This window comes from Melospiza melodia, chromosome 25 (assembly GCF_035770615.1).
Source record: "Melospiza melodia melodia isolate bMelMel2 chromosome 25, bMelMel2.pri, whole genome shotgun sequence".
Taxonomy (NCBI): domain Eukaryota; kingdom Metazoa; phylum Chordata; class Aves; order Passeriformes; family Passerellidae; genus Melospiza; species Melospiza melodia.
This window is the reverse complement of record NC_086218.1, coordinates 10,763,119-10,786,243: the sequence shown is the minus strand read 5'-3', so window position 1 is coordinate 10,786,243 and position 23,125 is coordinate 10,763,119. Positions and strand designations below refer to the sequence as shown.

At 48.5% G+C, this 23,125-nt stretch overlaps 1 protein-coding gene across 8 annotated transcripts; it reads left to right on the top strand.

Annotated features, from left to right (window-relative positions):
- The first annotated feature begins 573 nt into the window (after window positions 1-573).
- Window positions 574-21,110, top strand: ARNT (aryl hydrocarbon receptor nuclear translocator). Of its 8 annotated transcripts, none has more exons than XM_063176671.1 (23): window positions 574-658; window positions 6,420-6,525; window positions 7,883-7,927; window positions 8,591-8,635; window positions 9,529-9,573; window positions 11,378-11,591; window positions 12,536-12,749; window positions 12,834-12,899; window positions 13,018-13,117; window positions 13,424-13,489; window positions 13,601-13,686; window positions 14,065-14,141; window positions 14,302-14,436; window positions 14,871-14,945; window positions 15,725-15,876; window positions 16,718-16,828; window positions 17,007-17,082; window positions 17,502-17,625; window positions 17,920-18,019; window positions 18,339-18,441; window positions 18,686-18,845; window positions 19,257-19,411; window positions 19,981-21,110. In XM_063176671.1, the coding sequence occupies exons 1-23, from the start codon at window positions 634-636 to the stop codon at window positions 20,068-20,070; spliced, it is 2,370 nt and encodes a 789-aa protein (XP_063032741.1). In that variant the 5' UTR covers window positions 574-633; the 3' UTR covers window positions 20,071-21,110. The 8 variants fall into 8 exon arrangements, with proteins under 8 accessions (XP_063032741.1, XP_063032739.1, XP_063032738.1 ...); XM_063176669.1 differs by having other exon boundaries at window positions 18,339-18,492; window positions 19,260-19,411; XM_063176668.1 differs by having other exon boundaries at window positions 18,339-18,492.
- The last annotated feature ends 2,015 nt before the right edge of the window (window positions 21,111-23,125 follow it).

The following is a 23,125-nucleotide window of genomic DNA, read 5'->3' as shown; positions in this document are numbered from 1 at the left end:
TTCTTTATATTCCCCCTCTGAGAGAAATAACGATCACTTTGGGAAGACAGCATAACTTTGACACCCCAAGAGCTGGGCTGTGGGGGTTTTACAGAGATTTTTTAGCAAAGGATGAGTTGTGGGGTTCTGTTGGTGGCCCCAAATCCCAGTCTTGACAAAAAGAACCCCGTTCCAATTCCAATCCCAGTTCTCACCCAAATCACATGTGCAGTCTGTGATTTTCTCAGTGCTTTAGAGCCGCAATCTCGCCCCAGTTTCAACCCGAAATTTAATTTTAATCTTAATCCTAATTATAATCCCAATGTTACGTGACGTCACCAACACTACCAATATAGCCACGCCCCCTCGAGAAGCCCCGCCTCCTTCTCGGTGGGGGCGGGACCTCACCACCTTCGCCCCGCCCCCAGCCGTGCCCTCCGCTTGTCCCCGCCCCCAGCTCTCCGCCTGGACCAATAGCAGCGCCACATCTCCCCGTGTCCCTCCCCCCGCCCCCCGGTTTAACCAATAGAAAGCAGGCATGGCTCTGGCTCCGCCCCCGCCCCGGCGGGGCCGTGGGGCTGGCGGAGGTTTTCCTGCGCCGCCATCTTGGATCAGCGGAGCGGAGCGAGGAGGGGGCGGCCCGGGACCCCCGCCATGGCCGCCACCGCCGCCAGCGCGGGTGAGCCCGGCCGCGGCGGCACGAGCGGGGCTGGGGAGCGCGCTGAGAGCCCCGGGGAGGGCATGGGGGGCTGAGGGGGAGCACAGGGGGGTCTGAGAGGACCCAAAGGCTCTCCCTGGCCCTCCAGAGCTGAGGGCGACCCTCAGGGGCGGGGGTTGTCATGAGGGGCTCTGAGGGCGGTGAAGGGGCCCTGGAGGGGCTGGCAGGGGCGTGAGGAGGCTCCTGAAGGGCTGAGGGGGAAATGGCACAGTGGGATGGGGCACCCCGGAGGGGTCAGGGCTGTGTTTATCTGGATATGGGGTGTTTGGGGCCGGGGGTCCCCGCAGAGCCGGTGGAATGAGGGACCCTCGATGTGGATTTGAGGTCCCTGCCCTGGGTTTCCATCATCACTCCTTTGGATTTGTTTCCTTGACGGCTCCTACCCCCTTTTCAGCTGTGTTTCGCTGAGGTTTTTCCTAACTCGCAGCACAAAGTGCCGGCCCGGTGTGAAGGTTTTGCACAAATGTTTCTGGGAGCTGTGTGAAGCAGGGGAGGGCCTGGAGCGCGGTGTTCCCTCAGCCCCGGTTCCTCACGCTGCTCCCCAGAGCCCTCAACTCCCTGTGCACAGGAAGCTGCGAGCTGCTGCTCCCTGATTCTTGCCAGAAAAGATCTGATTTTATCAATTTTCTGGCTAAACTCTGAGCTGAGTATCCAGATTAACCAGCGCCCGTGAAATCGTGATGGATTTACAGCGTGGTGGCTGAGATCAGAATCTGAGCTTTGTTTGTGTTTTGGGGTTTTTTTTTTAGTCTTAGCTTGTTCTTTGTGGCTTGAGACACACTCAGGTTTATCCAGGAGTGTTCAATGACACTGCTGAAGGATTCTGGGGTTTTATTTTAACGTTTCAGGAAGGTTTTGTGGCTTTTAATGGTGAAAAAACCCACTGGGGCCTCATCGAGTAAGATACTCATGGGTATCCAAACATTTGTGGAAGTGGAGTCCTCAGGGTTCCGTGGTTTTTTGCACAAGAAAGTTTTAAATTTTGAAAGAAATGAGAAAGAATTTTCAACATCTGTGTTTAATATTTATAATCATGGGCAGAGTAACCAACTTTTACACAGAGGGAGGGAAGTACACAAGCAGTAAACATGGAGATTATTGGGAGATTAAATTCTGAAGATTTCTCACAAATAACGTGGGTCTTCTTTTCATTAAAGAGTTAAAAAATTGATTTCAGGGCTCCGAGGAATGCTGGATAATGCCCCAAAATACCCAGAATGTCTTCATTTCACCCCTTAGCAATGGAAGAAACATTCTTTTTTTTAATTTCTATATTTCTTCTTGGAGAAAGTTCCCATGGGGATGAAAGTGCTGAGCTGGCGTTTCATGGGGAACTCAAACAAGCTAAAAACCTCCTACTTCAAAAAAAAAAAAATCAATTTAATGTACCCCAGACACAGAAACTGAGATGCTTTGTAAATAAAAAACCATAAAAGCAGAAATTCCAAAGCCTTCTACTTCTGAGTGAAATGCAGAGTACTTTTAAGGCTGCTTTATCTGAGGAGATCACAAATGGGTGAATTTAAAGCAAAACTTGTGACATTTGTTATCCAAACGTGAGCCTGGCAATTAACCCCCTCCTGGAAGCTTCTGCAGCAAAAAGCACCGGTTTTGTACAATAAAAATGCACATGAAATCTGCAGCGTAAATCACAGCTGGGAATATTTGCAGCAATTTTATTTTGGAGCCTTTTTTCCCCTGTTGGGATGCCAGTGGTTGCAGCAGAGCCTTTCCCAGGAGAGCTGGGCTGGGAGCCTGGAGCACTGGTGGGGGTTGGGGTTTACATTTGCTCCCTTCTGGCCTTAATTAGCTGCAGCACATGGTGTGGGGAGGCAGGGAAGGGCTGGGACACAGACCCAGCCAGGATTTTGGAAAAACACCTGGGATTTCCAAACTGGGCACCTCCAGGAATGGTGACTGCAGAGCAGCCTTTTCTGGGAGGGAATTTTCCCTCAAACCCATCCTGAAACTGCCCTGGTACAGCCTGGGGCTGTTTCCTCTCATTTCGTTGTTCCTGGCTCCATCCTCCTCCCAGGGAGCGAAAACTTCTCCAGGAATTCACCTCGGTGTTTGGAATGGGGAGAAGACAGAAATTGGGAAGGAATCTTTGTGTGTTTCCTGGAAATCCCAAATGGTGATAAAGCCAAAGCTCTTCCCTCTTATCATTTGTGAGAATTCTTCAGAATTTATTCTTCTAATATCTCCATGTTTACTGATTGTGTATTTCCCTCCCTGCCCGTGCTGTCACTGAGTTTTGGGAGGCTGTGCCCACTCTAAAGTGGTGCCAGGTCCTGTGCCCAACCTCAGGGTCTGTCCTGGTATTTCATCTAAACCAGGAGAGGGAAATGTTCCTCATGGGATGAATGTTGGGCTCCAGGAATTCACCTCGGTGTTTGGAATGGGGAGAAGACAGAAATTGGGAAGGAGTTTTTATGTTTCTGTGTGTTTCCTGGAAATCCCAAAGGAGGAAAAAGCCAGAGCTCTTCCCTTCTCATTATTTGTGCGAATTCTTCAGAATTTTTTCTTCTAACAATCTCCTTGTGTATTTCCCTCCCTCTGCTCTCCCTGCCCTGGTTTTTGGGGGGCTGTGCCCACTCCAAAGCAGTGCCAGCTCCTGGTGCCCAACCTCAGGGTCTGTCCTGGCCTTCCACCTACACCAGGAGAGGAAAATGTTCCTCGTGTTGGGCTCCTGGGACATCTCAAAGGTTTGAAAATCAGTTTTCTGTGTGTCCCTGCATGGAGCTGGGCCCAGAGAACAGCTCAGTGTCACTTCCTTCCCCTGCCCCGAGCGGAAACTCCTTCCCCTCAGGAAAGGGATTCTCTGTGCTCCAGAAACTTCATTTCTGTTCATTTCATGTTCACAGAGGGCTGGGGAAAATGAGGAACCCTCCTGGCCTGCTTTATCCCCACTGAAAACTTCATTTTGTCCAACAAAACCCTTGAATGTCACCTTGGGACTTGCCAGCAGCATCTGAGTGCTCCCAAATCGAGCAGAAAAGAGATGGGGAAGGGTTTCCATCTCTGGTTTGCTGTTCTCCAGATGTATTTTAGAAGAGCAGAGAGGATCCTGGTGTTTTGTTGCTGCTCTTGGTTGGGATTGTTGTTTTTGGCTCCTTCAGCTGCCAAGCCTCGAGCTGGATGCTTGCTCCATACTGTAGTCACCCCTGGGAAATCCTATGGATCTGCAAGGAAAAAATTCCTCAGCAACATCAGCTGCTTGGAGGGAAACAAAACAGGCAGGCACAGAGGCTGGGAAGGTTATTTTGGTAAAATATGGGGGTAAAATATATTTAATTTTGGCAGAAATAGCAGAAATTTGGGAGTGTGTTTGCTGGGAGGCCCAGGCACACCACTGAGGTGATTGTACAGCTCCACTTTTAGCTGTAAATAAACCAAAATGCAATTCTGGAAGTGAAATTAAATTATTGTTGGGTTGAAATCTGGCTTTGGGCAGTGGAGAAGAATTGGGAACCCCAATTTAAAGCCCATTTTTTTCCCTGATTCATTAAACCTGACCTCAGTTCTTCACTTTGTCCCCCCAGTTGTGGCTGTTCCTGCCCAAGCTGCTCTGGGTGCTGCTCAGGGTGGTTTGGGAAGGCAAATTTGGGGTTTTTGGGGGTGTCTGGGTGGTTTGGGGTCCCCTTCACTCTGATAAAGCAGAAGTGGTTTGGGAGCTGCATCAGGCTCAGTTTGTGGTGGAGATGGTGATGCTGGGGTGTAAATTCAGCATAAACCACACTGAGCAAGCTCTGAACTGCAGACTGTTACTGGAAATGTACAGGAAAATACAGGAAAAGGGAAATACACAGGAAAATGGAAATATAGGAAATATACAGGAAAATACAGGAAAATGGAAATACAGGAAATACACAGGAAAATACAAGAAAAATTGAATGCAGGAAAATGCAGGAAAATACAGGAAAATGGAAATACAGGGAATACACAGGAAAATTGAATACTGGAAATATAGAGGAAAATACAGGAAAATGGAAATATAGGAAGTATACAGGAAAATATGGAAAAATGGAATACAGGGAATATAAAGGAAAATGGAAATACAGGAGATATACAGGGAAATGGAGATAGAGGAAATATACAGGAAAATGGAGATAGAGGAAATATACAGGAAAATGGAGATAGAGGAAATATACAGGAAAATGGAGATAGAGGAAATATACAGGAAAATGGAGATAGAGGAAATATACAGAAAAATACACAGAAATGGAAGTACAGGAAATATACAGGGAAATGGAAATACAGGAAATATACAGAAAAATACACAAAAATGGAAGTATATGAAATATACAGGGAAATGGAAATACAGAAAATACACGGGGAAAATACAGGGAAAATGGGATACAGGAAATATACAGGAAAATGGAAATAGAGGGAAATGGAATGCTGCAATCACAGCCTGGCTGGGGGTGGAAGGAACCATGGACATCACCTGGGCCACCTCCCCCTCACCCAGGGTGCCCCAAGCCCTGGTGGCAGAGCACAGGTCAGTACTGGTGCCACTGGTCTGTACTGGTGCCACTGGTCTGTACTGGTGCCACTGGTCTGTACTGGTGAGCAGCAGCAGTGCCCAGTGAACAACGATGGGTTTGGAAGTGTTTTGTGAGCACTTGGGTTCATCCTTTGTCTCAGATTGGGCAGTGAACCCTCTGCAGGCTGTGTCATCAGGAAAACGTGATTTTATTTCAGTAAATTGTTTTAGAATGTGGAATGAGAGTTGTTGATGACATATTCTGTTAACACATCCCTACATTACTCTTTGCTCTTTAGGTTTTTGAAAGTCAGGGTTCTTTCTAAAGCATATTTTGTAAAAATCTGGTTTTGTGAGATTATGATAATGTCTCTACCAGCTGGATATCTAATATGAAGAGACATTCATGATTCTTGTCCAGATGGCTCCTAGTTTTACAAATGTATATTGTTACAAATATATTATTTTATATATTATATATATATTATTAGTTATATTATATTGTATATTATATAATAATATAATATAACTAATAACATATAGTCTATTCTATTATTATAGTATGTTATTTGTATTACGTACTAATATATATTATGCATTATATACTATTATATACTATCCTATACTATCATATACTATTATATACTATTGTATTATATACTATTATATACTATACTATTATATTATATTACATTACATTATATTACATTACATTATATTATACTATACTGTATTATACTATACTATACTGTATTATACTATACTATATTATACTATACTGTATTATACTATATTATATTATTAGTTTTACAAATGTACATTCTAATTATGGGCTCTTTAATATTCTATACAAGCAGAATATTCTGTACAAACAGCTCTGCTCCTCCTCCCTCCTCCGTGGTGCAGCCTCAGCCCCTCCCCTGCTCCCGGCAGGCTCCTCCTCTCCCCAAAAATCCCAAACCACATCTTGGATTTTGGCAGCCTGAGCTCTCCTGCAGCCTCAGCCCCTTCCCTGCTCCCAGCAGGCTCCTCCTCTCCCCAAAAATCCCAAACCACATCTTGGATTTTGGCAGCCTGAGCTCTCCTGCAGCTGAGGAAGCAGATGAGAGGCCATTGCCCCAAACGCAGCCCCGGCAGATGCTGGCACACAGCTCCTAACTGGGGAGTGTTGCACTGAAGCAGAGGGGTTTGCAAGTAAAACTGGTTGATTTCTGTGATTTTTCCACTCCTGTTTAGAGATGGCATCCGACGTGTCCTCGCTGGGTGCAGCCGTCGGCTCCGGGAGCGCTGGCTCGGGAGCCCAGGCTGGAGCAGCTCAGAGACCCAGCAAGAGACGGCCTGGGTGAGTGAGGGCGGGGGGAAAAGGGCTTTGGAGGGAGTTTTGTTCTCCAGAAAGAGCTGTGGCTGCTTCTGAGGAGTGTCCTGCTTCTTTCAGGTGGGCTCTGTCCATTCCTTTCCCTTTGTGGTCAGCTACCGTTTCAATATTTCTGTGCAAACATTTGACTTTATGACATACATCACAATTCTGTCTTGCAATTATAGGTTAAATCTGCATTTCTCTTTGACTGAATTGTGTGAGCTTGGTTATACTTGAATTTTCATTTATTCTAACTCTCTGTCCACCTCAATGGGCACTTACATTATACTTGTGAAGTTTGATTGCATTTACAGCAAGAAAATTTTATCAATTATAAATTTATATATGTATCAGTTATAAATTTATCATACATAAATGTCTCCCTTCTTTCAGTAGCCTGAAAAATCTGTATTTACAGATATTATTTTGTTACTTTTACCACACTTAAAGAACAGTAAGTATGGTGTCCTTACTCCTCAAAGTGACATATTCAGAGGGGACTAAAAACTTTGCACCTCATAGAAAGAACAAATACACACCAAGGATTGAGAGCAAGGCCTGGGGGAACAGAAAATCTGGATTTTGGAGCCTTATTCCAACCTTTGCAGCTGTGCTGTCCCTGGGAGGGGTGGGGGGAAGCCACAATGTGCTTGTGGGAGGCTTTTTGTTTGCTAAAAATGCCTTTGCAAATTCAAATTCAAAGGGAGTTGAGTGCTTGTTCCCAGATTTCTGGCACGAGAAATTGCCTCGTAATTTTGGAGCAAACTGAAATCTGTCTCTGCACCCCTCCCAGTCACTGAAACTCTTTTTTCCAGCCCCATTTGCTGCTGTTCCCACTCCCCTGCAGCTCCCCCCATGCTGCATCCACAGTTTTCCATCCCAAAAGGTGAAAACTCTTCTGTCCTTCCACATGAACTGGTCAGAAGTGGGGTTTTGTCCCTAAACACTGCGCAAACTGAACTTTAACTCCAGGAAGTTTTTACCCTCCACTTTTTTTGTTTTGTTTTAATTTTAAATGCACCAAATCCATGCTTTTAAACTGGGAATGTTCCATCTGTAGGTCCCTGATTCTCCTTGGAGGCTTTTGGAACAGAAAGTTGGGATTCAGTGGATGCTCCAAATGGGTTTTCCTCCTTTGGAACTGTTTTTTCTTCCTCTGCTCCTAATAGACACCTAAAAGAAGCCCCTTTCCAAACTTTGTTGGTTGTTTCACATTAGGAAGACTAAATTGCATTGGGATTACTTAATTTTTCCTTTCAGGACTCATCCATGGGGACAGACAGAAAAGTAATTTAAAGGAGAAACCACTTGGTTAGCAGTTATGTTTTTTTCTGTTTTTCAGGCTCGATTTTGATGATGATGGAGAAGGGAACAGTAAATTCCTCAGGTGAGGGAGAACATGGCATCCAGAATTTTCTTTCCTGTAGCTGTGTCTGTGTGTTTTCTGTGGAGCAGGATCTCTCTGCTCCTGTGGCTTTTCCTCTCTGGAAGCAGTGGGAATTGCTCCAGTTCCTCAATATTCAGCAATATTCCTCCGTCTCTGTGGCTTTTGACATTAATTAATCCTCATCTGCTGTAAGGATGCTTCAGTTCCAGAGACATCCTTATCCCTGAGGACTTGGCAAGGCTGTGAGGATCTCCTCATGGTCCATATGGAGCACAGAAGAGTTGGAATATCTTGTGTCATTTATTTGTAGCCTCGCTGTGTGGTTTAGGATTGAATAACTCCACTGATACTGGAGTTAACTGCAATAAAAACTCCAAATAACTCCAATTCCAGAATTCCCTGCATGCCTGTGCTTTAAGGATGGTTTCAGGATGATGAATGTGGGATTTTCCAAGAGAAACCCTTGGATGGAGGTCCTGATTTGGGCTGCCTTTATCTTCCAAGTGCAATTTGGGGTGATCAGTGAATTATCCTGCACTGCCCACAATAAATTGACCATTTTTAACCCCAGACATTTTTGTGGCAGTTTTTAAACCTTGTTTTCTCTGTTTTTTTGGGGAAAGAAGGAAGTGCAAACACTTTAACCTCTCCCCCTTCTCCTAGATGTGATGATGACCCGATGCCAAACGATAAAGAGAGATTTGCCAGGTAAGAATTTGATGATTTAAAAGCTTTTTGTGCCAAAAAACCTTAATATGAGAGGGATCCTGCAGCTCCCTTCTCACAACCATCTTTTTTTGAAGGGATCCACAATAATCCTTGATGGTTTTTGGAGCAGTTCATTGAGTGTGATAATGACATTCCTCTTTTTCACCATTCCTTTCAGCTCTGCCCTTGGACTCTCATGCTTTTCTCCTGCTCAAGAAACTTGCAGAGATTTCAAGTTTCCTGCTTAGTACAAGTTTTCCTTGAACAGGGTTTCCTGGCACAAACTGGGATTTGTGTGTTCTGGAGGGAATTACACAGAAACTCTACAAATTGGGGATTTTCTGGAGATTGTAGGGAATACTTTGACCAGTTTTTGGTGTCTGACTGTATTTCTGAGTGTTGGGACTGAGCCCATAGGATTTTTACAGCTATTTTAAGCTCCATTCCCTTCTCTGGACATGTTCCAGCCCATGAATGTCCCATTTCCCAGGAGGGGCCCAGAAATGCCCTCAGGATTTGGGGCAGTCCTGCTGTTACCTCCCAAAGGGTTACAGGGAATTCCAGGCTGGGATTCTCCAGCTTTTTAAATGGTTTGAGTCCTTCTGAAGTCAAGCAAATAAAAAATCTGTTAGAAATATCAGAATCCTTCTAATATTAGAAATAAGCAAATCAGAACTAGGTCACAGCCTCAGAAAATGTTTTGAAACTCCAACACATCAGGCACCAATTGGATGTAGAATGTTGCAAACTAATGACTGTTTTATTTTATGGAATTGCTCCTCTGCAAAACAGACCTGTCCCTAGGCTGGGTTTCCTAGTCCATCTTTCCATTTTTTTTCCATTTCTTTCAACTTTTTTCCATTTTTAGCTTAGCTGGCTAATTTTATTTTTAGGTCTGATGATGAGCAGAGTTCAGCGGATAAGGAGAGACTTGCCAGGTAGGAGAATGGAGATTTCAAGCATGGACAAGCAGAGTTTTTCCTTTCCTTAATGTTTCTCTAGGCATCCCTTCTCTCTCTTTTTTTTTATTTTATTTTTTTCCCTCCTTCCCTCATCTGCTGCAGAGGATTTAACAAACTCCTGGAAATGGCTGTGGAATTGGGATTAGGAGGGGAAAGGCATTGAGGAAAGGCACACCTCATCCTTGGAAGAACCTTTTTAGGGAATACATGAAAGGATTTCTTTACCAAAGGCCACAGGGTAGGGCTCCTGCTTTCACCTGTAGCTTTGCTAACCTGTGCTAAATTCAGTTGCTCTTGTCCTGGGTCCCAGGTTGTCCATCTGGGAAGGTTTTGTGTGCTGGAAATGCTGTTGGACTCTCAGAACAGGCAGGAAAAGCTGTGTTAGCTCAGGTGTTTTCCTTCCAGGAAATGTGGTGTCACTGCAAACAGGATTTACTATTTCCCTGAGTTTCTATTAGTAATTTTCTATTCGTTTCTATTAGTAATTAATGAGTTTCTATTAGTAATTAATGAGAGGCTGTGCCTGAAACCACCAGGAATGAGCCCTGAGGACACCTGTGCCCTTCATTTCCCACCTTACAGACTTAACCCAGTTTTGGGCAGTTTTGTCTTTAAACCAAAACCTGACCCCCCCAGTGCTGACTGCACTGAGTTGTGCTGAAATGTTTGAGGAGATCAGGAAGGCACAGAGGTGTCCCCAGCATGGACAATCCCAGTTCTCCCATCCTTTCCTTGTGGCAGAGTGAAATGGAAATGTCTGGTGATTCCCCAGTAGCTTTTGTTGTTGAGGGATCTTTGTTTTTCACACCTGAGCTTGTGAGTTTAGAGGCTGATTCAAAGGTGAGGTCACTGAATGTCTGCACACACCTCATAGATAAATGCTCCATTTTTGTATTTATCCTGTTTATTCACCTGCCTTTCCTTGCTCCTTCCAACACTTCCATCACATTTCACTTCCCACCATGTGCTTCTCTGCACATGATCCATCCTTCTGTAGAGGAAACCTGGCTTTTAAGCTCTGTTTTGGAAAATCCACCTTAGGATCCAAGTTAAATGATGCATCCTGGATAAAAAAACCAAGTTCTGGTCTGTGGGACTGATGGGAGCCAAAGGGGTGCCAAGAGCCTCTTTAGGTGGCAGCAGTGGTCTCAGTGCCACCACCCAGGTGTTGCCTGCTCCTGGTCTGCCTAGCTTGGGGTTGGCCTTGATGATCTGTGCAGAAATGAGGTGTAACCTGCTTGGGAGCTGTGGTGGTGAGAGGGCTCTTGGTGTCACCGAGAGGTGGCTTCAAAAACACTGCAAGGTCAGACCCAGCCCATTCAGGTCACTCAGAATCCTGGTGTGGCTGGGGCTGGAAGGAGCCTCAGAGCTCCTTCCCACACCTCCCACCTGCCCAGCTTGCCCAGAAGAGCAGGTGCCCAAATTTTAGCTGCAGACCTGGTGGGTCTGATGGTGCAGGTGATCTCATCCACCCTCACATGGACAGTATTGAGGTGACCCTGCTTTGGGAGCAGCTCCTTTGCTTCCTGCAGCATTGTGTGGTGGATAGGGGAGGTCAGCCCAGGTCCTCACTGTCCTGAGGTTCCAAGGAGCTGCTGTGACTTCGAGGAAGGTCCAGGTGTAGCCTCTCCTCCTTGCCCTGTCTCCACATTCCCTGTGCACGCCCAGCATGTGAGGCTTGATCCTAATCCCGACGGCGTCTGTGTGTGTGTGTGTCACACAAACCTCCCACCCCTGCCAGCTTCACCTCTCTCCTTTTCTCCTCCTGGGCCTCTGGCAGGGAGAACCACAGCGAGATCGAGCGCAGGAGGAGGAACAAGATGACAGCCTACATCACGGAGCTGTCCGACATGGTGCCCACGTGCAGCGCCCTGGCCCGCAAGCCGGACAAGCTGACCATCCTGCGCATGGCCGTGTCCCACATGAAATCCCTGCGTGGCACCGGCAACACCTCCACGGATGGCACCTACAAACCCTCCTTCCTCACCGACCAGGTCTCTGCCCACACAACAAGGCCCTTTTCCTCTTTTTATCGAGTCCCCTTAAGGTCCTCGAAGGTCCTTCTGGTCTTGGCCTGATGCTGCTTTGTGGGAATTGCAGCCCAAACCCAGGGTGTGTTTTGGCTGTGGAGTTGAGAGGTGTCAACCTCTATCACTGACCACGTCTCTGCCCATATAAAAAAATCCCTTCTTTTTGTTAAGTGGCCTTAGAGTCCTGGAAGGTCACAGTGAGGTGTCCCTGAAAACTTCTAATCTTTGTGGGAATTGCAGCAATCAGAGGGGAAAATTAAATGATGGAGGGGGGAAAAAGCCGAAACCCAGGATGGTTTTGGCTGTGGAGTTGAGAGATGTCAGTCTCTTTCACCGAGCAAGTCTCTGCCCACCTAAAAAAATCCCTTTTCCTGTTTTTATTAAGCCCCCTTAAGATCCTGGAAGGTCATGGTGAGGTGTCCCTGAAGCCTTCTGATCTTGGAGTCCCTCTTTTTATTAAGTGGCCTTAAGGTCCTGGAAGGTCACAGTAAGGTGTCCCTGAAGGCTTCTGGTCTTGGCCTGATGCTGCTTTGTGGGAATTGCAGCAATCAGAGGGGAAAATTAAATTATGAGTGGGGGGAGAAAGTCCAAACATAGGGTGTGTTGTTGTAGGATATGAAATAACACAAGGCGTACAAGCACCTTTCTTGAGGTAAAAAGAATGTTTTTAATTTCTGATTCTAACATTTATAGATTTTTAAAAGTGACAGTGGATTGTCCAATGACACTGGACAAACTTAACAGTTTATCAAATTTCTCTTCTTCTATAAAAGAACGCGAAACAATCGGTTACTTACATAAAATGTGCGAGAATGTTCGTTATAAGAACATAAACATTAGAAGGCTTAGAAAAATTAAAAAAAAAACAGGTGACAGGGATGAGCTGGGAGATGTCTGTGTGTCTGCAGGAGCTCAAACACCTGATCCTGGAGGCAGCTGATGGCTTCCTGTTCATCGTGTCGTGCGAGACGGGCCGCGTGGTGTACGTGTCGGACTCGGTGACGCCGGTGCTGAACCAGCCTCAGTCCGAGTGGTTCGGCAGCACCCTGTACGAGCAGGTGCACCCCGACGATGTGGGCAAGCTCAGGGAGCAGCTCTCCACCTCTGAGAACGCCCTCACAGGTACAGCAGGCAGGGCTGGCACGTGAGGGGCTGGCAGGTTGGGACAGCCTGCAGAGGACTTGGATTAAATCCTTCCCTTTGTAGAGGGAACCAAGCCCTGGTGCCTTTCTACCAAGGATGCTGCAGCCCCCCCCGAGAGTGCATCTAAAGGTACCACCAGTGACACTCGTGTCCTGCCAGTTCCCACTACATCACCTGGCACCACACCTGGCTTGCTGGAAGGACTCCCAGTGCAGCAGCATCTCCTTTTTTTTTTTCCTTTTTTTAGGTCGTATCCTCGATTTGAAGACGGGGACTGTGAAGAAGGAAGGGCAGCAGTCCATGAGGATGTGCATGGGCTCCAGGAGATCTTTCATATGCAGGATGAGGTAGGAAGGAATTCCCTGGGAAAATCTCTGAGCCTAAAGCCAGACTTGCTCCCTAAACCTGGCCCTTCCATGCTTTTATTTCAGCTTTTTTGGGCTCATTTTGATGTAGACGTGACAGAACATGGCTGAGCTTTCCCTACACTCAAGTTCTCAAAATGTTTGTTTGCCCTCTTGTTGTAGAAGATCCAATTAGTTTCAGTTCTGCAGAATGAGGGGTTTGTGGGATGGAAATTCTTCTTGTTCAAGATGTCCAGATTATTTCCATGTTGATGAAGAAAGATCAAATCCTTTCTAACCCTGGTGCAGGTGTGGCAACAGCTCTGTGGATCCGGTCGCTGTCAATCGTCTGAGCTTCATGAGGAATCGCTGCAGGTAAATGACACATAAATAACATACAAATATATACAACACATAAATAACACAGCTGAACACACCTTGCCTCACCTTCTCCCACTGCAGCACAACCTCTTTCTCTCTCCCAAGGAATGGTTTAGGTGCAGCCAAGGATGGAGAACCCCACTACGTCGTTGTGCACTGCACAGGCTACATCAAAGCCTGGCCCCCAGCAGGTAACAATCCACCTTGTGTTCAGGTGGGCTGGGTTTAGGAACACATGGTCTAAAGTTGCCATTCCAGGAGCTGAATGTGCCAGGAAATGCTTTGCAAACACATCTATGACTTTTATTTTAAGATTGACTTAATTTTTGCAGGTGAAGCAGCAGAGGATGAAAATAGTATTGAACTGTCTGATGTGCAGCTTTTGCTGAAATTCAGAGATTTTCATTCCTTCTGGTGAAAAAAGGGAGGGGTGGACACCTTAATTTACAAAATCCCTTCATGGGGAAGAGTACTGAGTTACAGACCAGGGCAGAGAGATGTCTTGAATCCATTCCTCTGAATTTTTTCCTGTACTAACCTTGCTGGAATTTTTGGTCCTCCCTTCCCAGGTGTTTCCCTGCCTGATGATGACCCTGACGCTGGCCAGGGCAGCAAGTTCTGCCTGGTGGCCATTGGCAGGCTCCAGGTGAGTGCCCTGTTCCCCTTTCCCAACATTGCCTTGTCCTGGTAGTCCCCAGATTTAAACTGTTCTGTCTGAAAACATTCCCTGATGGCCACAAATCCCAGTGCAGGGCTGGCAGCTCAGGGCCAGCGAGGGTTGGTGACTGTCCCTGTGTCCCTGGCAGGTGACCAGCTCCCCCAACTGCACAGACATGAACAATGTCTGCCAGCCCACAGAGTTCATCTCCCGACACAACACCGAAGGAATTTTCACCTTCATCGACCACCGGTGCGTGGCCACCGTGGGATACCAGCCCCAGGTGAGGACCTTCAGGAGCTTTTTAATAAAAAAGTGCTCTTTAAATTTACTTTTCCTTCTTACATCATGGCTCTGCTTGTCCAACAGAGCTGGTAAACCATGCCCAGGGCTTAACCCAGACATGTGTTTCTTCTCCACTGGTTGCTTTTCCATGTGTTTTTCCAAGTCCTTTGATCATGGCAAGGCTGGGTGTCTCTGGATTATGTCAAATGTCAATTAAAGCCATTTTTGCCTCAAATTGAGTTAAAGATCAAACATGAATCAACAGCTGTTGTGCTTTTCTTTTAAAAAACAGCACACCAGCCTCTTGTGCTTGGGTTGTGTAAGAGGGATTTGGGGGGAAGGAGCAGGAACTACCTGTCCAAAGACAGATTAATTATGGAATCTGCCTGCCAGATGAACTGACTCAATCTCTCCCAATTCCTTGAAAAATAGGAACTCTTGGGGAAAGACATTGTGGATTTCTGCCATCCAGAAGACCAACAGCTTTTACGGGACAGTTTTCAGCAGGTAAAAGCATCACAGCTGCCCTTTGCATGCAGGGTGGAATTCAGATTGGAGCTCATTCCGACACTGGAATGGCTTGGTGCTTGCAAAACAACAAAATTGACTGGAAAACCAAGAATAAAAACAAAGCTTAGATAATTCTCCTGTGCAAACAGTTGCAGATTTAGTCATATCATTGAATGCAAAAATGAAACAGAACCATCTGATGTCTTAACTCCTGAATCCAGTCTTAACTCCAGCTCTGGCTGCTGGTCCAGTTGGCTTTTAGGGCCAGGGATGTGGCTCCCAAGTGCCTGCTTGACTTGGCTGAAACCCTGGTTCATCTCTAGGGCCCAGAACCCGCAGTGGAGGTGGTTTTCTTGCCCTGTTGTCGTTACTGTTATTTCTGAGGGCCTTGGACTGGTGGCAGGGCAGGTAAGGCTGCCCCTGTGGTTTCATGACTCCAAAAACCAGCTGCTCATATCCATTGCTCCAAACCGTTGGAATGGGAAGCTACAGCATGTGTTTCATTTCTTGGAGGCTTTTCCATACATCTCACCAGTGCAAAAGAGATAAGAGAAGTGAAGGCAAAAAACAAGGGGATTTTAGATTCCCCTTCTGGATCCTTTAGGAATCAAGCTGTCCCAAGGGAATAGTGCCATGTAGTTTGGGAAGGCTGAGATGTGGTGGTCCAGGTTTGAGGCAAAGGGCCATCACAGGGGTCTGGGGGGGGAAATGGTGCTCAGGTTACTCTTCCCCACCTTTGATCAGGTGCTACTGGTGTGATTCCATTTTGTTTTTAGGTGGTGAAGTTAAAAGGGCAGGTGCTGTCGGTCATGTTCCGCTTCCGATCCAAGAGCCGCGAGTGGCTGTGGATGAGAACGAGCTCGTTCACCTTCCAGAACCCCTACTCGGATGAGATCGAGTACATCATCTGCACCAACACCAACGTCAAGTGAGTGGTGCAGAGGGGCTCTCAGTCCACAGCAACCCAGAGCTGGGCAGCCTCAGCCTCCCTCCATCAATTTGCACAACCCTGGAGAAGTTCCTAAGTCCCTCCGGCTCCCATTCTCTACTGGGATGTGCCAGGCACTGGAGGGCTACAAAGTGCAGGAATTGTCTTGTTGTGTGGCTTAGCAAGCTGCCAAAATGTGGCTCCAGCAGTGCCTGAAATGAGTGAAATCTGCCTTAGAATGCTCTTGGATTCCTGTCACAGCCTTCCCATCTTTGGGAATGGTCAGAGCTGTTCTCTCTTTCCATGAGGGAGCTCCAAGAGCTTCACACCCATTGCAAGGACCAAGAAGTTGTGCCTGTGTGTGATCTGGAGCTGCAGGCTTGGCAGCTCCAGCAGACAAACAGAAGGCTGGATTGCCTGGGGAAGGGAAATCCGGGATTTTTTTGCCATGAGGCAAAGTAGCACTGCATCCCTGCAGAGCTGAAATCTGCTGCAAGCCTGATTTCCTGCCCCATGTCAGAGCTTTCTCTTTGAACTTCTTCATTCCACACACAGCCATTCCCACATCCAGAGCCCAAAAATCCCTGTGGAAGTCCAGAGCAGAGCAGCAGTGTCTGTGTGGTTGTGTTTGAGGTGTGCAGGGACTGAGTGTGGAGGAGGGAGCCTCCTATTCCATGGCACCACCTTTCAAGGAAACCAGGTGGAAACTCACTCAAAAACCCTTTCACTCAAGTGGGGTTTTGCATCTTATCCCAGCCAGCCACACCCTGCTACACACAGGACCCAGCTTTGCTACCAGTTGGGACTTTTTAAATCTCTTTTTTCTGTGTTTGATTTGCAGGAACTCGAGCCAGGAGTCCCGGCCTGCCCTGGCAAACTCCATGCCAAGGCCTCAGCTGGGGCAGAGCGTCAGCCTTCCCCTGGACATGGGCACAGCCCCACTGCCCTCAAGGTCAGGAGGAGCTCAGCTCCTTTTTCCATTTCCTCCTTCTCCTCACACACCCTTCATTCCCAAATTCCCCTCTCTGCAGCCAGGAACTCCAGGCTGACAAATCCCTGGTGTAACCACCCAGAGCTGTTCCCTTGGGAATTATCTTGTGTTCCCCAGTCACAGACACTTTCTATTTCAGGCAGCAGCAGCCACCTCAGGCAGAGCTGGAAGTGGGCCCAGGAAGGGAGAGCTTGGCTGGCTATGAGCACTCACAGGTGAGTCCAGAGGGATTTGGGCACTCCCTGTTCATTGTCCTGCTCTGTTTAAGTCACACTTTTGCTGGGGGTTTAAAGGTGGTGGCACCAGGTTGAGGTGAGGTTTTAGGGTAAGGTGTCTGTTGGGTGTTGCTCAATTCCAATATTTATCATGTGGAATCATGAAACATGGAATAATTTGGGTTGGAAGGAGCTGTAAAACCCATCCACTTCCACCTCCTGCCATGGACAGGGACACCTTCCACCAGCCCACTTTGCTCCAAGCCCTGTCCAGCCTGACCTTGGACACTTCCAGGGATGTGACTGTGCATCCTAAATGGCCCTGCTATCCCAAAAAACACATCAGAATCCCAGGAGTGGCTGGGCCTGTGTTCACCTCCTCTGTGCTGAGGTGTGAGCAGCCCCATGTCCCTCCCCAGGTACCTGTCCAGCCCGTGAGTGCTGCTGGCCCCGAGCACAGCAAGCCCCTGGAGAAGGCTGAGAGCCTGTTCAGCCAGGAGAGGGACCCACGCTTCGGGGAGATCTTCCCTGGCATCAGCACAGGTGGGTCAGCAGCTCAGGTCAGCTCCTCCTGCCTGCCCTGGTCACGTTTTTCCTGCTTGTCCCCTGTGGAGCAGTTCTCCCTGCTCCCAGTCTACAGTGGATGCTCTGACTCCAGAGAAAATCCATGAGAGTTCAGTAGAAAATGGAAAAGAAATCAAATTAAACAGGATTTAACAAAATTGTCAGGAGGAGGAACCAAGGAGTGTTCCTTCACACAGACACATCTCTTCCAACTGCTTCTCTCCCCGTTCCTGAGATGTCCCAGCCCAAAAATGACTCGTGCTCTCTCCACAGATGAGAGCAAAGCCATCCCTGCCAGCACCATGCCAGCCAACCCTCCCCTCTTTGCCCAGGGCAACACCTTCACTGCTGCACGGCCTGCTGAGAACTTCAGGTGAGCCTTCACCTGCCCAGCTCCTGCCCATTCCCTGTTTCCTCTGCTGTGCCCACAACCCTCTCAGTTGTTTCCCAGTGTGGAATCATGAGTCATTTAGGTTGGAAAGGCCCTCTGGGATCACCAAGCTGTTAACCCTGTGTTTGCCACTAACCCCTGTCCCCAGGTGCCACATCCACGCATCCTTGGGACACTCAGGGGTGACCGCTGGGCAGTTTCCCATCAATTATTGGGCTCATTTCCCTTCACCAATGACTTGAGCAGAAAGGTTTGGTGCCTTTTCCTCCTGTGAGTGCCTCAGCCACGTGTTGTGTTGCAGGAGCAGCAGCATGGTGCCTCCAGTGAACATCATCCAGCAGCAGCAGCCCTCGCCCTCCGGCCGGATCCTGTCCCAGATCTCCCGGCACTCCAGCCCAGCTCAGGTCAGCGGCACCACCTGGGCTCCAGGGACACGGCCGGTGTTCACAGCCCAGGTAGCACAGCCCAGACCCTCAGCTGCAGGCTCCCTGCTGCCTTCCAGCCCCTTCTCTCCACGGGCAGCCATCCTGCTCCCACTCTCTGGCGCTGCTTCCTCCTGCGGGGCTAACCCAGCAGCTCCTCCCTGAGCTGAGGGTCGGCGTGAAGCCGTGCCTCCTCTTCCTCTGCTGTGTTTTTCCTCTCTTACAGCAAGTGGCATCTCAGACAGTGAAGACACGACCTCCTTCCTTTGGCATGGGGACATTCCAGGGCACGCCGTCGTCCTTCAGCTCCATGGCAGCGCCGGGATCGACGGCGTCTCCCACCACGGCGCCGTACCCAGCCCTGGCCAGCCGTGGCACAGGCTTCAGTGAGTGGGGCTTGGGGGGGCAAAACACCCCTGGGAGCATCCAGCTGTGGTGGGAAGTGCTCTCCACCATTTTTTGGTGGATTTTGGGAGTGTCTGAATGTGAGGAGCAGAGTTGAAGCTGATGTTGATCACCTTCAATCATCCTTCAACCATAGAGTTAGACTTTGGGTCCTTGTGGATCCCTCCCAGCTTGGGATAATTGGGGTCATCTCAGCATTTTAAGGCTGACTGTGAGGAAAAAACCCCTCTGGGAGTCTCTTTGTTCTATCCCGTAGCAAACACCTGAATTCCTGTGGCAGGAATTGCTGCCCTGTCACCACACAGAGCCCTGCCCTTCCCAGTCCCATCAGGGCACTGGAGCAGCCCCGTTCCCAGAGCAGGGGTGACTCACTGCCTGTGTTCTCTGTCCAGCAGCCACAGAGGCAGCCCAGAGCCCGGCCCCGTTCCAGCCCCGCGCCGCCGACGCCGTGGGAATGTGGCCACAGTGGCAGGGACAGCACCACGGCCCAGCACCCGGGGAGCAGCACGTGCAGCAGCCCCAGCCCAGCCAGCCCGAGGTCTTCCCAGTAAGATGGGGCTTTTTAACCTCCCAATCTGGTGGGATCCGCTGGTCTTGAAGCAGCCAGAGCTTGTTCCTCTGGTTCAGATCAGCTGGGGAGGTGCCAAACTCCTGGATAACGTGATGGAGCTGGAAGTGGAGAGGGCAGGACTGGCTTTGTATCTGATCTTTTGCAGGATCAGTGTGAAATTCTAGTTGGATTAACCCTTCTAATTCTAATTAATTAAAAAAACCCCAAAACCTACAGTCCAATGAAAATTTAAAAATTCCTGTGAATTCATAATCCTCTCACCCCAGCTTTCCCAGCAGTTGGTGATTATAGCTTCAGTTTGCTTCTCTCCTTAAATTTCCCTTGGACACAGACCCTGTGTTCCCTTGGGAAAGGAAGCAGTTTAGTCCACAGTATCCATTCCAGCAAACCCATGATTAAATTACCCACACGATCATGGAGCCATGGAATTGTTGAGGTTGGAAAAGCCTCTGGGGATGGAGTCCAGCCTTCCCCCCTAATTTCCAACCTAAACCTCCCTTGATATTCCAGTCTGGATCCTAAACCCTCTCCTTGTATCCTCACAGGACATGCTGACCATGTTGGGGGACCAAGGCCCCAACTACAACAACGAAGAATTCCCAGAGTTGAACATATTCCCTTCTTTTTCTGAATAAAACAAGCCTTAGGGGAGACAGCACAAAGCTCTCTACAACATCCACATGTAAAGGAAAAACAGCAGAGTCTTTTTCTCAAGGAACTGTGTGAACACTTCCCACCTTCTGGAAGCAGAGCTCTGAGGAGGGATGGCCTTGGAGGACGAGGTGGTTTGGGCACCTCCTCCATGTGGGATTGTTCTGGAAGCTTCAGGACCTGAGTGCCACGAGGCTGAAGGCCCCAGAGCTGCTCCCAAGTGGATTTTTTCTGGGGAGGGATTCCTGTCTGGATCACAGACAGCCCTTCCAGACTTTTTAAGGTGGCTTTTGACTGTTTTTATTTCGTTCTCTGCCGTGACTTTTTTCTATAAAACACAAAACTATTGGAATTTTTCAATACTGGAAGGAACTCTTCCAAGTGTTATCCCTGTAAACACAATCCTGGAGGATGCTTGAGTAAGAATCCGTGTTCCAAGCCAGTGTTTTCCTCCTTTTTGGAGGAATTTTGGCTGCTTTTGGAGGGTTGTTACAGCGTCTCCAGTCCAGGGTGCTCCACGTGGAGATTCCTGTGTTTTATCTGGAATCTTCTCTCTCCTGTGAACTGTGCAATGAAATCAGTGTGACCCATGACCCCCCCTCGTTACCCTGGGATAATTAACAAGCCATAAAAATATTACCCATGTAGCTTTCTTCTGGATGAATCCATTTTCCAGCTGATGGTTTCTGTGCTGCCACAGATTGATGTTCCAACAGGTTTATTTTGGGATAAAACCTGCTCCATGGAATTTTGTCCCATGTAGGTGAGTTCCTTGTCCTCGTTTTGGAGCTGGATGGAGGAGAATCCCTGGATTTGAGATATTTTCCAGGGAATTGCTGAGGAACTGTGTAATTTCACTACATTTGCTCACTCACCTCCTTAAAGAAGAATTCCTGCCATGGGATGATCCTGTTGCCAAATGACAAAGAGTAAGAGGAGAGCTGGAAAAGTAGGGAACAGAATGAAATTTTTTTATATATATAAATATATCTATATATATAAATTTTTAATTTTTAAACATTGACTTGGAATCTTCTGGCTTTTTCCATGGAAAAAAACCAAACAAAAAACAACAACTGGTGGCCAACCCTGCTCTCCTCAGGGGCTGGAAGAACCATTTGATTCCCTCTTGCTTCAATTCCAACAGGAAAATGAATTTCAGAGTTGGACTTGGAAGGAAATTTGGCACAACAGCAGCTGGGGAAGGATCCCAAGTGTTCCTGGTTTTGTTTTGGATGGAATGTGGGTGTTCCCCCCTTTTCCCTGCATGTTGTGGGGGGCTCTGGGCCCCCCAGGCTGGTTGTGAGTGTTCTCTCTGCTGCTTGAGGGCAAAAATGGGGAAACCCCCCTTTTTTTCAAGAGCTGATTCCAGAGCTGTCAGTCCTGACTAAAATCTGAAACCTTTGTGTCACCAGCCCAGAGAGATTCCTCTTGTAAGTGGAGCAGGAACCTTTATTTTTCCCTCTCCTTTTCCCTCTGGAAAATTAAGACTTGAAGGTTTTGTTTTAATTGGGGTTTTTGTTTCTTTTTTTTTTTTAATTTTATTTTAAATTTATGGATAAATGGGAACATCCCATTTGAAGACATGCTGGGAGTTTGTTCCCTGCAATAACCTCTCCAGCATCCATCACATCCTGGGCCCTTCAGTTCTTAAAGGGGGAGGAAAATTCCCATTTCCCTGAGCCCTTCCAGGTCCTGTGGCTGAATCCCCCCCCAAAATTTTCCAGTTCCTGGGAGCTGGAGCAGCCAAAGCTGTTGGGAAGGAGGATGGGGAGAGGCTGGGAGGGTTCCCAGGGATTTGGGGGGACAGGGGACAGGTTGGGCCCTTTTCCCCCTCTTTGGGAACTCCACTGTTTGTCCTGGGGTGGAATTTTATCCCCCATGTCCTGGGGGAGCAGGAGCTGAACCCCCTCAGGTGTGTCCCAGCCCCAGGTGGATTTTGGGCTGCAGAGATTTTCCAACAGAGAGATTTTTTTTTTTTTCCCTTTTTCCAACCTTTGTCTCATTTCTGCCTCTTTGATGGAGGAATGTCCCTAAATCCCCATCCCCTCCCTGTTTTGGCCCCCAAACTCCTGCTCCCTCCTTGTTTTTTCCCCTATTTTCCCCCCTAAGCCTCCTCCTCTCTTTTTGCCCCCCAAACCCCCTCGTACTCCCCAGTTTGTCCCCGTTTGTCCCAGTTTGTCCCCGTTTGTCCCCAGTGCCCGGTCACTCGGTGCCACGTCAGGGCCTCGTGCTCCAGGGGATGATTGTGCCCTGGAGCCCCGGGGTGACTCAGCCCCCTCTGTGTCCCCTCTCTGTGTCCCCACGGAGGTCACAGGGGGTGGCCCCTGTCTTGGGGACCCCCGTGGGGAAGGGGAAGGGGTGACAGTGACCCATCCCCACCTTGTGCTGCTCCATCCCCCCCTGTCCCCTCCTGGCTCTGTCCTTGTTCCCGTGGCTGGAGGGTGACGGTGACAGTGGTGGTGGTGATGTCGTTGTCCCCAGTGTGACATGTCTGGGGTGGCTCTGGTGCCACGTGATGAGGTGACAGTCACTGCAGGAAGCTCCTCCCCCTGCCAGGGACCCCCAGACTGGGCACGGGGGGAACAGCCCCGGCTTGGGGACAGAGGGGGGGTCCTGTCCTCCGTGCCTGCTGTCACAGGATGTCCCCAAACTGCCGTGTCCGGCTGCTCCTGAGGGAAGTGTGTGCTCAACCCCGTCTGATTTGGACACGGGGAGGGCTTGGGGACAGGGTGGGTGTCCCCCAGGGCAGCAGAATGTCCCCAAGGTGGGAGACCAGGGCAAGAGAATGTCCCCAGGGCAGCAGGACATCCCCAAGCTGGGATGCCAGGACAGGACGGTGTCCCTGGGGCCAGAATCCTTGGGACAGGAGGGTGTCCCCAGGGCAGGATGCTGGGGTGGGGGGACATCCCAGGGATGGACAGGAGAAGATCCAGGGACAGGAGAAGGTCCCAGGGACAGGAGGACATCCCAGGGACAGGAGAAGGTCCCAGGGACAGGAGAAGGTCCCAGGGACAGGAGCGCGTCCCGAGAACCGGA